The following is a 15,887-nucleotide window of genomic DNA, read 5'->3' on the forward strand; positions in this document are numbered from 1 at the left end:
GTACACTATTGTAACCATTTGTGCTATATGCTATTGGTAGTGTTGTGCACCTTGCTGCCAGAGGGACACTGTTTCGTTGGGCTATATTCGTGTATGGTTAAATGATAACAAACTTGAACAATCCTTGAGGGCAGTATTCTGAGAGGTATCTTGATAGTTCAGTTGTGAGTACTCAGTGATGAGGATTTAAAATAAGTCTGTCTCTGGACTTGTTGTGTTTGACTTAGTTGCTTCAAATTTAACTTTGGGCAAAGGAATAGGATAGCATATTTAGCTTATCACAAGTGAACCTTGAGCAAGTTGTACAGTCCTTGAAGTAGTGTGATCTTGTTAGGATGGGCTTACCTTTCATAATTGAAATGTAGCCATCCTAATGATTTCTGTTACTGAGAAGCATAACATGTACAGAAAATGGATATGCTGGATCTGTCACATGTGGTTCAACATTACCAAGGGAGAAGTTTATTGTAAAGTAGACCTGGGAAAGTAACCAAAGTGATCTGAAAGTGGAAGGTTTATGGAAGTACTTAAGGAACCCCCAGCCCCCTATGCTGAACTTGTGCTGTTCTGATGATGGCATGGTCTGAATATGCTTGTATGTATCTATGTGGTTCTTTTATCACTACATATAGTTCATTTTTAACTAGCTCTGTGGCCAGTTTGGAAACTCTGCTGGATGCACAAGGCTTTACTGGCCAAACAAGAGGACACAATACTGTGGGTGGTGGAATCTGGAAGGAATTGATGGGTTGAGTAGGATTTGTGGTGGTGGGCAGGAGTAAGAGAGGCATGATGCTTCAGGTTGAAACCCTGCATCAAGACTGGGGAGAGAGCCAGTATAGAGAGGAGAGTGGGAGTGGTGAGACAGAGTCCACCAGGTGAGGAGTGCCAGGGAAGGGTGAAGAATGATGGGCAGAGGAGCCAGGTATGGGAGGGGGAAGGATGGAGATGGGACACAGAGACAGAGTCAGGTGGGGACAGCCAAAAAAAAAGCTTCAAGGGGAATTGAGCCATGTGTTGAGGCAAGAGGGTGAAAAGATAGGCTGGAGGGTGACACATAGGCTGTAATCAGTGGAATCTTGTCATGCAGGAAGGTGATAATGAGAATCATTAAGAGAGAGGTGAAGGGCAGATGGCACCTGAAACAGATAGGAAGATGATACAGTGTGTGAAATACGTAAATAGAGGAACAGGGCCAGGAGGCGGAGGGGTTTGAAATGGATGATGGGGATCTGATGTGTGGGGGAGGGGAGGAATGGGAAAGGGGACAAGAGAGAAAAGAGAGAAGTGGAGGGAGCAGAGGGAGGTAAGGTTACTTGAAATTGGAAAATTCGATGTTGATACCATTGAGTTGTAGACAAGCCAGCTAGAACACGTTGTACGTTGTTTCTTGGTTTGTGTTGGCTCACCCTGGCAGTGGAGGATCCTGCTAGTTGCACCAGACACCGAGGCATCAATTTCCAAATCAGGGTCCCTTCGCTACAATGTGTGTCTAAAATATAATTTCTGTGCCTTACTTTTAACAAGCCTAATACAAAGAACAATAAAACTGCTCCTATCTACTGTTATCGCCACCAATAACAATTTCTTCTTCTTCTTTGTAGTATGAGGAGAGTGATGATGAAGTTGATTCTAGATTTGACACTGATGAAGAATTAGCTTACCGGCGAGATTCTGTCTACAGCTGTGTCACTTTGCCTTATTTCCACAGCTTCCTGTTTATGAAGGGTAAGAACAAATTTCAGGTAATGGTTAATATAATGTAACAGTTGGTTAATATAATGTACTGAACTGCTCATCTGCGTTCATTGTTCTTGTGACTGGCTACCACAGAATTAAAAAAAACTGACAAATATTGATGCAGGTATCTGCCTTGACTTTGCCATGGGTTTAAGCCCCAGTCCATATCAGAATCAGGTTTAATATATTATTTAATATATTCGGGTTTGATATTGCTGTGCAGCTGTTCTGACCATTTGAGACCTGGTTGAGTTTGGCTCTGATTCCTGTTTAAGACAATGTTGTGTTCAATGCAACAGGGTGCAGACACAGCAGAGTCCTGTGGTAATGGCCTCAATAATTGGGTAATTGGATCAAAAGGGTTCGAATCAGTTCAGAGGAGGTCCCACATTGTTAGAGTTGGTGATCCTAGGTGAGGTGCCAGCCAAGCCTTTGGTTATATAAATTGTCCCATTAAGCTATTTAAGGATGTTTTCCTGATGTCATAAGCAACATCACGAAGCATGACTTTGTCAGGAACAAATCAACTTCTGACTTTCAATACATAGTGTATTCATTGATGTCCTTCAAGGATGCTCTCAAAGCCTCTTCAAAATAATACAGCATCTCTGCAACTCCTGGAGTTCTCAGTCCTTCATCACAAATGCAGTGAAAGGGCATTCAAGATGGTATTGAGGAACTCGAGTTTATGCATCAGAGCACACAGCTTTGTGCAACACTTCACAAATGCCCATCCTGCTGGACAATTCCTGCTCTAACTGTGGAAAAATCTGTAGTTGGCCTCATCCACAAAATGGGAATCAAGTCATCTTCGACCCTGAGGGACAGACTGAGAAAAGATTGTTGTAAATAATGACTACACTTCAAAATTAATTCAACAAAGAAAGCTTGGAGACAGTGCGAGAGGGAGGATAGGCAGGTGATAGGGAAGGGATGCACTCAGACCGACGGTTTGAGACGTGTCTATTTAACAAAGCGGATGAACTTAGAGCGTGGATTAGTACTTGGGGATATGATGTGTCCATTACAGAGACTTGGATGGCTCAGGGACAGGAATTACTTCAAGTGCCAGGTTTAAGATGTTTCAGAAAGGACAGGGAGGGAGGCAAAAGAGGTGGGGGAGTGGCACTGTTGATCAGAGATAGTGTCACGGCTGCAGAAAAGGTGGACATCATGGAGGGATTGTCTATGGGGTCTCTGTGGGTGGAAGTTAGGAACAGGAAGGGGTCAATAACTTTACTGTGTGTTTTTTATAGGCCACCCAATAGTAACAGGTATATCAAGGAGCAGATAGGGAAACAGATCCTGGAAAGGTGTAATAATAACAGAGTTGTCATGATGGGAGATTTTTATTTCTCAAATATAAATTGGCATCTCCCTAGAGCAAGGGGTTTAGATGGGGTGGAGTTTGTTAGATCTGTTCAGGAAGGTTTCTTGACACAATATGTGGATTAGCCTACAAGAGGAGAGGCTGTACTTGATCTTGTGTTGGGAAATGAACCTTGTCAGGTATCAGATCTCAGTGGGAGAGCATTTTGGAGACAGTGATCATAATTCTATCTCCTTTACAATAGCATTGGAGAGAGATAGTAACAGACAAGTTAGAAAAGCGTTTAATTGGAGCAAGGGGAATTATGAGGCTATCAGGCAGGAACTTGGAAGCTGAAATTGGGAACAAATGTTCTCAGGGAGAAGTACAGAAGAAATGTGGCAAATGTTAAGGGGATATTTAAGTGAAGTTCTGCATTGGTACATTCCAATGAGACAGGGAAGTTATGGTAGGGTACAGGAACCGTGGTGTACAAAGGCTGTAATAAATCTAGTCAAGAAGAAAAGAAAAGCTTTCAGAGAGCTAGGTAATGTTAGAGATCTAGAAGATCATAAGGCTGCTAGGAAGGAGCTTAAGAAGGAAATTAGGAGAGCCAGAAGGGGCCATGAGAAGGCCTTGGTGGGCAGAATTAAGGAAAACCCCAAGGCATTCAACAAGTATGTGAAGAGCAAGAGGATAAGATGTGAAAGAATAGGACCTATCAAATGTGACAGTGGGAAAAAGAATATGGAACCAGAAGAAATAGCAGAGGTATTTAATGAGTACTTTGCTTCAGTATTCACTATGGAAAAGGATCTTGGTGATTGTAGTGATGACTTGCAGCAGACTGAAAAGCTTGAGCATGTAGATATTAAGAAAGAGGATGTGCTGGAGCTTTTGGAAAGCATCAAGTTGGATAAGTCACTGGGACTGGACGAAATGTACCCCAGGCTACTGTGGGAGGCGAGGGAGGAGATTGCTGAGCCTCTGGGGATAATCTTTGCATCATCAATGGGAACAGGAGAGGTTCCATAGGATTAGAGGGTTGTGGATGTTGTTCCTTCATTCAAGGAAGAAAGTAAGATAGCCCAGGAAATTATAGGCCAGTGAGTCTTACTTCAGTTGTTGGTAAGTCAATGGAGAAGATTCTGAGAGGCAGGATTTATGAACATTTGGAGAGGTATAAAATGATTAGGAATAGTCAGCATGGCTTTGTCAAGTGATGAAGGAAGAGCAGTAGATGTAGTGTATATGGATTTCAGCAAGGCATTTGATAAGGTACCCCATGCAAGGCTTATTGAGAAAGTAAGGAGGCATGGGATCCAAGGGGACATTGCTTTGTGGATCCAGAACTGGCCTGCACACAGAAGGCAAAGAGTGGTTGTAGATAGGTCATATTCTGCATGGAGGTCAGTCACCAGTGGGGTGCCTCAGGGATCTGTTCTGGGACCCTTATTCTTCGTGATTTTTATAAATGACCTGGATGATGAAGTGGAGTGATGGGTTAGTAAGTTTGCTGATGACACAAAGGTTGGAGGAGTTGTGGATAGTGTGGAGGGCTGTCAGAGGTTACAGTGGGACATTGATAGGATGCAAAACTGGGCTGAGAAGTGGCAGATGGAGTTCAACCTGGATAAGTGTGAAGTGGTTTATTTTGGTAGGCCAAATATGATGGCAGAGTATAGTGTTAGTAGTAAGACTCTTGGCAATGTGGAGGATGAGAGGGATCTTGGGGTCTGAGTCCATAGGACGCTCAAAGCAGCTATGCAGGTTGACTCTGTGTTAAGAAGGCATACGGTGTATTGACCTTCATTAATCGTGGAATTGAATTTAGGAGGCTTCAGGTAATGTTGCAGCTATATAGGACCCTGGTCAGACCCCACTTGGAGTATTGTGCTCTGTTCTGGATGCCTCACTACAGGAAGGACGTGGAAGCCATAGAAAGGGTGCAGAGGAGATTTACAAGGATGTTGCCTGAATTGGGGAGCATGCCTTATGAAAACAGGTTGAGTGAACTCAGCCTTTTCTCCTTGGAGTGACGGAGGATGAGAGGTGACCTGATAGAGGTGTATAAGATGATGAGAGGCATTGATCGTGTGGATAGTCAGAGGCTTTTTCCCAGGGTTGAAATGGCTACCACAAGAGGGCGCAGATTTAAGGTGCTTAGAAGTAGGTACAGGGGAGATGTCAGAGGTTAGTTTTTTACACAGGGAGTGGTGAGTGTGTGGAATGGGCCGCCAGCAACAATGGTGGAGTTGAATACGATAGGATCTTTTAAGAGACTTTTAGATAGGTACATGGAGGTTAGAAAAATAGAGAGCAATGAGTAATCCTAGTAATTTCTAAGGTAAGGACAGATTTGGCACAACTTTGTGGGCCGAAGAGCCTGTAGTGTGCTGTAGGTTTTCTATGTTTCTATGTCTATGTTCCTAATAGAACGAAACACCTCTAGCATACTTCACATTCATTTCAATGCAATTACTTAAAACAAAACTTCACCTGGTGAAAATCATGTAACAGTGGTCCAGGTTTTGTGGAAAATCATTGGCATTTGCCATGTAACTGCAGACATTCACCCACCAAATTATCAGCAACTTTGAGATTTCTGTCTAATGGCAGAAGTTCCAAAGTTATGTCAATGCTTCTCTGTCATCCAACCAGCTGTGCTCTGTTAAACTGTCGAGTCCAGCTATTTCAATTGATGTAAAACTTAAAATACTTGAAGGCATTAAACTACCCCATATAAATGATGTTGGTTATGATAAATTTGAATGGCATATTGAAATTAACTTCTCCGTTACTCCCCACCACCACCATCTACCCCTCATCGCCATTCTTTTTCTGAACATCTCCCTCACTTCAGGCAGACACACCTTCATGCTCCAGCCATCATTGCTGAGAGGACGTGGGTCAAAGGCGTTCTCTTTTGCGCTGCAGGGCATCTTTCTCCCTAGACTTGGTAGTGAATCTGCATCTGTGTTTCAGGAGGGCTGATAAATACATGGAAACGCCGATGGTGCGTTTTAAAGGATGAAACATTCATGTGGTTCCGTTCCAAACAAGAAGCCCTGAAGCAAGGCTGGCTGCATAAAAAAGGAGGTGGCACTTCCACCCTATCAAGGCGCAACTGGAAAAGGCGCTGGTTCGTGCTGAGGGAGAGCAAGCTGATGTACTTTGAGAATGACAGTGAGGAGAAGCAAAAGGGAACTATCGATATCAGATCTGCAAGGTAAGCACTCCTGTTGGAGCTTCACACACTGAACACAGGTAGTGGTGTTGCTCCCTCACAGCAACAGTGAGACGCTCAGTCCTGACCACCCGTGACCATTGGATACACCCAGTTTCTTCCCATATCTAAAAGATATGAGTTGGTGGATTTCTTTAGTAGGTAGGTGGATGTACTAATTCAGGATAAGTGATGGGAATGTTGAGGAGACGAGCATGGAATTAGTGTAGAGAGACTGTTTGATGTTTGGCATGGATGCGGTGGACTGAAGATCCTGGTTCCGTGCTCGAAGTCAATGAACTACCTCATATTAAGTTAACTTAGCTGTTGCCTTGTTTCATCTGATTGTTCATCTAATGACAGAATTGAAATTGTCCTCTAACATTTTGTTGGTACTGATCTCTACAATTCCTTTATATCTTTAGAGAAATTATTGATAATACTGGCAAGGAGAACGGCATTAATATAGTAATAGAAGATCGTGTCTACTATCTTATTGCTGAGACGGCTGAAGAAGCCAGGTAAATGTTTTCGTCATTTAGTTCAGATGTAGTTGATGACCTGCTGCAAGCTACACTGCATCACTCTCGTAACACAAACACTTCTACCCATGTTCAGTTCAAAGATAACTGCCAGTGGGCAGACTGTTTTCTTTGTTAAAGTCTGTTCTGTGGAATTCAAGGCTTGATCACTTTTCTTAGATTAAAAGAGCAGCTCTTCTTCAAAGGGTAAAGTCATTGAAAGCCATTTATGAAACATCCTTTAGACAGACACTAGGGAAATGAACCTCGGGTCGGCACTGTCTGCTGTCTACCATCACATAATCAACATGAATATTTTCCACAAATTTCAACATGGGCTTTGTAAATTTGTGTTAATTGGACTTTGTCAAATGTGTGACTTTGTTTAACTTATTCTAACATATTTAGCAGAATTTTAGTTCTTTTTTTAAAATATTGAATAGATTCCAAGGAATGTACAAATTAGATGTCCTTCTCAGACCATGGAGAGACTGCTTGCCAACAATGACACCCAAAATACTTAGTTATGAACTGTGACTTTTCAAAATTGTGCAAGTTCTGTTGTAATAAAATTGGTTGAGTGATGTGAAAAGTATGAACTGTTCAGAACTGGCTATTTCCCCAGAACATTTACTTGTCACTACTGAAAATTTTAAACTATTTCAGTTCTTTTGGAATTTTGATTCCTGCTTTCTGCTGCTTAGCTCATGTCTATGGATGTTCTTTTTTCTTCAATTCACCCTTTTTTATTCACTTTATTTATTTTAGAGAAAAGCCTTAGTTTGCTTAACCCATCCTCACAGGACATGCTTTCTAATCCAGGCAACTTCCTGGTAAATCTCCTCTTCATCTTCTGTAAAAATTTCCACATCCTTCCAATAATGAGGAGACCAGAACTGAACACAATATTTCAAGTGTGGTCAAACCAGGGTTTTATAGAGCTACAACATTACCTTATGGTTCTTGAACTTAATCCCCCAAATAATGAAGGAAACGCACTATGTCCCACCTTTAACAGTCCTATCAATGTGCTGAAACTTTGAGGGTCCTATGGTTGCAGACCCCAATATCCCTATATCTCCACTCTGCTGTATTCCACCTACAAATTTGACATTATAAAGTGAATCACTAATACTTTTCTGGGTTGATCTCCATCTGCCCCTTCTCAGCCCAATTCTGAATCCTGTCAATGCCCCTTTGTAACATATGACAGCCTTCTAAACAATCCACAATACATCCAACTTTCATGTCATTTGCAAACTTTCTAACCCACCCTTACACTTCCACATCCAAATCATTTATAACCATTGCAATACCTTTTTCTCTCCCTCTTTTCCTTTGTAGATACCCCCATTCCATCAACCTTCTCCATCCCTCTCCATCCTTCTCAACCCTTCACTTCCTACTGTCCTTTCCTCTCTCTTTAAAGGTCTAATCTAGTCCATGTGAGCCTCCTCCAGTCCTTCCTCATCAATCTTCTTTGATTAAACATTTTCTGCTTTCCCACCTTCTCAGTCCTGACCTCATTTTCTTACTTTCAAACCACTCTTTCCCTTTTTACCCACTCTACCTTTTGCTTTACACTTACACCCAACTTAGTCCTCACGTTCTCCTCTTTAATTGTTTCTTTCCTGTTCCCTACTTCTGATTCCCTCACCGCACTTTGTCTCATCACTTTCTCCATCCTCACTCCCCACTTCACCCCTCCATTCCCTCTCCCTCTCCCCCTCCCCCATAGAATAAAGATTTTCATCCTTTCACTGATTTAAATAAAATCCAGCTTTCTTTTCATTGGATTAATAGGTGGACATTTTCACCATTGGAAAGAGCAGGAGAGTTGAGGGAACAGGAATTGGGCAGAGTGTGAGGGAATTGAAAGGGATCTCCTCGTTAATGTTTCTTCCCCTTTTTCTTGGTGCAGTCAGTGGTTTAGTATCCTTAGCCAAGTTCATGGATCAACTGAGCAAGAGATTAGGGAGATGCATGATGAGCAAGCCAATCCACATAATGCAGTGGTAAGTTACTGTTGACAACCAGCATGTCTTCTGTACTGGGCTTTGTGTTGTAAGTGTCACTTTATGAGTGAAATGTCAACTTTCACTATATATTACAGTGGCATAAAGATTCTCTTGGTTATTTATTTTTGCATGATTGTAAAGTTGATTTAATAAATTTATATGTACACTTTGAAGAGAATTGTAGACTTGACACATCGACACAGTATTTCACGTTTTCCTACAGAACAGATACAGGAGACTGCAGGTGGTGGAATATGGAGCAAAAAACAAACTGCTGGAAAACTCAGCAGGTCAAGCAACAACTGGTGGGGGCGGCTGAGGAATGGACAATTGGGTTGAGACTGAGTCCAGCTGAAAGGTCTCAACCTGAAATGTCAGCTATCCATTTCCCTCCACAGATGCAGCCTGACCTGTTGAGTTCCTCCCGCAATTCTGTGTTTTGTACTAGCCTTTCATTGCTCTTACAGAAAATCTGGGATCCTATTTCCAGATGCTATTAACTCTTCAGGTTAGAGCACAAGAAATTATTGTACCACCCTTTAAAATTAATGCACATTCAATCAGTTTATGGCAGAACCTCCACCTTCTCTTCAAATCCCCATTGTGGTCAAGAAGACCCAAGGGGATAGCTCAACCACAATTGAATGGTGGGACAGGCTTCAGCAGCCAAGTGACCCACTGACCCTATTTTCACATGTTTACTATCCTGCCCAGTCACACAGGGTGCCTTTCCAGTCAAATTAAGTTCTTCTCACAACTCATGTTCACACTTGGTTTTGTATCTGCAAGTGCAACCAAGCACAAGTCACAGATTGTTTTGTGATGAGTAATCTGCAATAACAGTAGTGCATTCACATTTACTTAATATTATTGTTATTGACACTATTTTCCAAACAAGTAGTTTAACTAAAACTGTCTTGACTGTTATGTACATAATTACAGGCAACTGATGTACTTTGTATTACAGAGATGTTGTGTTCCAAGAAATTGATCTGTTACCATAAAGCCATGTTATCTATGCATACATGAAGAAAGTTAAAAACACAAAGTTGTGTTGGTTTACTTAATTTTTTCACATAAATTGATGAAAATTTTATTCCATATCCCAGATTTTTGTGTAATGATTTTTGAATTCTGTAATGATGTATTTCCACTATCCAAACAGCTAAAACACAGCTGTTACACAGCCTGTGCTTAGTGGTTTTTTGATAATAATTATTTTAAAAAGTTGTATTTACAGATATGAAAAGCCTGAATCAAATTTGTCAGCATTTAACTTAAAATGTTTGTCTCTTACTATCTCTGTAGGGTACATTGGATGTGGGTCTCATTGATTCAGTTTGTGCTTCGGATAGTCCTGACAGGTGATATGTTTGGTTTTCAAACAGTGTATTTTCAGGGTTTCATTAGACTTTGAATTTAATAATTCCCCATGTGGGGGAAACCAACTACACTATTTTTAACAAATACTTAATGATTTTTATACAAGTGAAATATTCATGAATGCTGGCTCAATGTTGGTATCTTTGCTGTCTTTAGAATGTATGTACATTAATATACACATGCAGTTGTAAGAAAATGTTTGTGAACCTTTTGCAATTACCTGGTTTTCTGTCTTAATTACTCATAAAGTGTGGTCTGGTCTTCATCTAAGTCACAGTAATAGACAAACACAATCTGCCTAAATTAAAAACACAAACAATTGTACTACTTCTCATTAATACTGAATGCACCATTTAAATGATCACAGTCTAGGTTCAAAAAAGAATGTGACCCTCTGGGGTAATGTCTTCAACAAAAGCTATTTGGAGTCAGGTGCTCCAATCAATGAAAAGAAATTGGAGGTGTGGGTTGTAGAGGTACCCTGCCCTATAAAAGGGACACAAATTGAGGTTACTGACAGAGCCTGCTCTTCTCAAGAAAGATCTGTTTATGTGCACCATGCTTCAATCAAAACAACTTTCAGAGAACCTAGGAAGAAAATTATAGAGATGCATGAAGCTAGAAAAGGCTACAAAAGCCTTTCTAAAGAGCTGAGTCCACTGTAAAATAAATTGTCTGTAAATAGAAGAAATTCAGTACTGTTGCTAATCTCCCTAGGACTGGGCACCCTGCAAAGATCACACCAAGAGCACAACATGCAATGCTGAAGGAGGTGAAAAAGACCCCAAGGTTAACAGCAAAAGGCCTGCAGAAATCTCTAGAACTTACTGAAGTCTCTGTTGTCCACTATATGAAAATCTCTGAACAACAATGGTGTTCACATAAGAACACTGTGGAGGAGACCGGTGCTCTTAAAAAAAAAAAATTGCAGCATTTCTTGGGTTTGCAAAAGACTGGCTGGAAGTTCCACAACACTTCTGGGACGAAGTTCTGTGGACAGATGAGACAAAAATTGAATTTCTGATGCACCATCAATAACTCACTCTGAGACGTAAAGGCGAGATATCGGCTTTTATTGACTGGAAGAAGGAACAAGCAGTGAGTGACCATGATACTACATCCTGGAGACTGAGAGGCTGGGCTCAGGCCTCAATCGCCTTTATACCGGGGTCTGTGGGGGGAGTCACAGGAGCAGTCAGCAGGGGGCGTGTCCAGACTGGTATATGTAGTTCACCACAATTTCTTGACAGAAATGTATACTGCTATGTTTAGAGGAAAAAGGACATTGCACACCAACACCAAAACCTCATCCCAACTGTGAAGCATGGTGGAAAGAGCATTGTGATTTGGGGCTGTTTTGCTGCCCCAGAGCCAGGACAGCTTGTAATCATTGAGGGAACAATAAATTCAAAATTGTATCAAGACATTTTACAGGAGAATGTCAGGGTAGCAGTCCGTCACCTGAAGCTTATTAGAAGTTGGATAATGTAAGAAGACAATGATCCGAAAGACAAGAGTAAATCAAAAACAATGGTTTTAAAAGAAGAAAATTCGTGTTTTGGAATAGTCGAGTTCGAGTCCAGACCTTAATCCAACTGAGATGCTATAGCATGACTTAAAGAGAGCTGTTCATGCAAGATATCCCAGAAGTACTGATGAACTGAAACAGTTTTTATGGAGGAATAATCTAAGATTTCTCCTCACCATTATGCCGTTCAGCCTCTACAAGGAAACATTTGGTGGAGGTTATTGCTGCTGAAGGAGGTTTTACCAGTTATTAAATACAAGGGTTCACATACTTTTTCCAGCCTGGACTGTGAATGATTAAACAATGTGTTCAATAAAGAACAATTGTTTGTGTGTTATTAGTTTAGATAGATTTTGTTTGCCTATTATTGTAACTTAGATGAAGTTCAGAGCTCATTTTATGAGTAATTAATGCAGAAAATCAGATAATAGCAAAGGGTTCACAAACTTTTTCTTACAACTGTACACACACACAAACAAATTATATACCCAGATTTCTTCATCATGGTCTTTTTCAGAAGCATAATTTCCAAATTGAAAAAAAACATTAAACAGAAGAGGAAAAGAGTTAAATCAATGAAACAACAAAATGAATGAATTATAAAACCCAAGGGATTTTGGAAATTCAGAGCAACACACACAGACAAAATGCTGGAGAAACTCAGCAGATCAGATAGCACCTTTGGAAACAAATAAACAGTTAAAATTTTGGCTGAGCCCTTTCATCAGGGCTGGAAAGAAAGTGGTAAGATGCTAGAATAAGAAGGTAGGGGAAGGAGAAGAGGAAGAAGCTGGAAGGTGAAAAGTGAAGCCGTGTGGGTAGAATAGGGAGATGATGGGTAGAAAAGGCAAGGGGCTGGAGAAGGAGGAATCTGATAGGAGGAGGAGGAGGATGGACCATGAGAAGAAAGGGAAGGAGGAGGATCACCACGATGAAGTGATAGGCAGGAAGCCAGAGTGGGGAAACGTAGAGGAGTGAAGGGAAGGAAAATAAATTATTGGAAGAAGAAACTGATACTCATGACATCAGGTTTGGAGGTTACCTAGAAGGAGTATAAAGTGTTGCTCCTCAACCCTGAGAGGGGTCTCATCATGACAGAAGAGGGGGCATAGGCATGTCAGAATGGGAATGGGGATTGGAATTAAAATGCCTGGTGGCAGGAAAATCCACTTTTGGCAGATGAAGTGGAGGTCCTCCACAAAATGGTCCACGATTTATGTCTAGTCTCACCAATGTAGAGGAGTCCACATCAGAAGCACTGGATACAGCAGATGATCCCAACAGATTCACAGGGGAAGTGTTGTCTCAGCTGGAAGGATTGAATGGAGATGAGGGAGAAGGAGAACTGTAGCATTTCTGTCATTTGCAGGTATATGTGCACTTACTCCATGATTCCCTCTGTACATCCTTCACCACTAATCTCCCATCTGGCACATATCCCTGCAAACAACAGAAATGCTATGCCTGCCCATTCACCTCCTCCCTCACCTTCACTCAGGACCACAGACAGTCCTCCTAGGTAAGCCAACTCTTTACCTGCGAATCTTTTGGTGTTGTCTACTGTATCTAGTGCTCCCAATACAACCTCCTCTACATTGGTGAGAATCAAAGTAAATTGGCAGACCACTTGGTCAAGTATTTCCTCTCCATCCGCAAAAAGGGGAATTTCCTGGTGGCCAACCATTTTGATTCCTATCCCATTCCCATTTCGGCATGTAGCTGCAAGGCCCCTCCTCTGCCACAATGAGGCCGCTCTCAGGTGTACGAGCAACGCTTTATGTTCCATCTAGGTAGCCTTCAACTTGATGGCATGGACATCAATTTCTGAATTTTCTGGTAATTTTTTTTCCTCTCTCACTTCTTCAATTCCATTGACCTATTTTCCTCACCTGCCTATCCACTCCCCCTGGTGCCCCTCCTCCTTCCCATGGTCCACTCTCCTCTCCCACCAGATTCCTTCTCCAATCATTTGCCTTTTCCACCTATCACATTCCAGCTTCTTATTTCATCCCCCTTACCCCTTCCCACCTGTCTTCATCTATCACCTTCCCACTTGTCCTCTTTCCCCACTCACTCACCTTTCTATTCTTCCCCCTTCCTTTCCCATTGTCATGAAGGGCCTTGGCCCGAAATGTTGACTGTTTATTCATTTCCATAGATAATGCCTGAGCCGCTGAGTTCCTCCAGTGTTTTATCGATGTAATTATATCTGCTAGCTCACTGTGATGTTTTAATTAGGTAAAATGTCCATTCATCTCATGTATAACTCATCCATTTTTTGTGTTTGTAGACCCAACTCATTTGTGATTATCACAGCAAACCGCATCTTGCACTGTAATGCAGATACACCAGAGGAGATGCATCATTGGATAACTTTACTGCAGAGGGTCAAGGGAGACACCAGAGTAGAGGGACAGGAGTTCATTGTCAGAGGTAAGAAGGTGGATGGACAGTTACCAGTCTTAAGGTACAGGGTACTAGTTCTTGTCAATCGAAACTGTAATCTGGTAAAAACAGATCTTTTTTGCTGTGCCTAACTCTTCCTGTTAATGGGGTTCAGTGCCCATTACCAGTTTTCTGGGAATGTTTAACATCTGCATTATGCTGCTCTCATAATTATACAGTCATTAAGGGCTTTGCCAAGGGAATGGGAATCGGAATGCAGCATAGGGAAGGAGAGATACTGTTCCCAGAAGATTGGAATACCATTAAAATACAAAATAGTGCAGTATTAGATTGGCCTAGTAGTTCAAGAGAGAATACAAGATGATTTGGTGGATCTTTACAAAACATCTAAAACACTTTTTGATCTAAGTCCCAAAAGCCATGTTAGATCATATGGAAAAATAGACAACCTACAGCACAACACAGGCCCTTCAGCCCACAATGCTGTGCTGAACCTATACTTACTTTAGAAATTACCTAGAGTTACCAACAGCCCTCTATTTTTCCAAGCTCCATGTACCTATCCAGGAGTCTCTTAAAGGACCCTATCGTATCCACCTCCACCACCATCGCCAGCAGGCCATTCCACACGCTCACCAATCTCTGCATTAAAAAAAACTTACCCCTGACATCCCCTCTGCACCTACTTCCAAGCACCTTACAACTGTGCCCTCTCGTATTAGGCATTTCAGCCCTGGGAAAAAGCCTCTGACTGCCCACACGATCAATGCCTCTCATCATCTTGTACACCTCTGTCAGGTCACCTCTCATCCTCCATTGATCCATTGATAACAGAGGCCTCAGCAAATCAAGACAGGAGTAGGTACTAACAGTTCAGAATCAGAATCAGGTTTATTATCACCGGCATGTGGCATGAAATTTGCTAACTTAACAGCAGCAGTTCAAAGCAATACATAATCTAGCAGAGAAAAATTAATAATAATAAATGAACAAGTAAATCAATTACATATGTTGAATAGTTTAAAAAACGTGCAAAAACAGCAATACTGGTTTTTTTAAAAAAGTGAGGTAGTGTCCAAAGATTCAATGTCCATTTAGGAATCGGATAGCCGAGGGGAAGAAGCTGTTCCTGAATAGCTGACTGTGTGCCTTCAGGCTTCTGTATCTCCTACCTGATGGTAACAGTGAGAAAAGGGCATGCCCTGGGTGCTGGGGGTCCTTAATAATGGACGCTGCCTTTCTGAGACACCGCTACCTAAGGATATCCTGGGTACTTTGTAGGCTATTACTCAAGATGGAGCTGACTAGATTTACAACCTTCTGCAGCTTCTTTCGGTCCTGTCCAGTAGCCTCTCCATACCAGACAGTGATGCAGCCTGTCAGAATGCTCTCCACAGTACAACTATAGAAGTTTTTAAGTGTTTTGAGTTTTTAAGTTCCCAGAATGCTGGAAAGAGTTCACATCTCAAAGTTTAAGGCAGAATGTTGTTGGCTGGAGTTGAGAGTGCCATTGTTCAATTATAGTCATTAATTCAATTATTGTTCAATTATAGTTATTCAATTAGAATCCTGTCTTTTCAGCAAAACAAAACCTGATCAGCCCCTGCCCTTCCACGTATACATAAATCCTCTCCCATATGCTTTTCTTCAACAACATCCATACAACTGACATAAGATTCGTCAACCTGTAATCACTTGGCTTATCCCTGATGTCTTAAATAAAGGAACAACATTAGCTATCATCCAGTGTTTTAGC

At 41.5% G+C, this 15,887-nt stretch overlaps 1 protein-coding gene across 1 annotated transcript in view; it reads left to right on the forward strand.

Annotated features, from left to right (window-relative positions):
* myo10 (myosin X) overlaps positions 1 to 15,887 on the forward strand; it is a 264,485-nt gene that overhangs the window by 228,960 nt on the left and 19,638 nt on the right. The window contains exons 26-31 of the mRNA XM_059945625.1: positions 1,605 to 1,728; positions 6,035 to 6,278; positions 6,701 to 6,796; positions 8,718 to 8,811; positions 10,123 to 10,178; positions 14,016 to 14,158. Coding sequence (XP_059801608.1) covers positions 1,605 to 1,728; positions 6,035 to 6,278; positions 6,701 to 6,796; positions 8,718 to 8,811; positions 10,123 to 10,178; positions 14,016 to 14,158 — 757 coding nt within the window. The remainder of the gene's footprint in view (positions 1 to 1,604; positions 1,729 to 6,034; positions 6,279 to 6,700; positions 6,797 to 8,717; positions 8,812 to 10,122; positions 10,179 to 14,015; positions 14,159 to 15,887) is intronic.

The sequence above is a fragment of the Hypanus sabinus genome, chromosome 20 (genome assembly GCF_030144855.1).
Source record: "Hypanus sabinus isolate sHypSab1 chromosome 20, sHypSab1.hap1, whole genome shotgun sequence".
In the NCBI taxonomy this organism is placed as follows: Eukaryota; Metazoa; Chordata; class Chondrichthyes; order Myliobatiformes; family Dasyatidae; genus Hypanus; species Hypanus sabinus.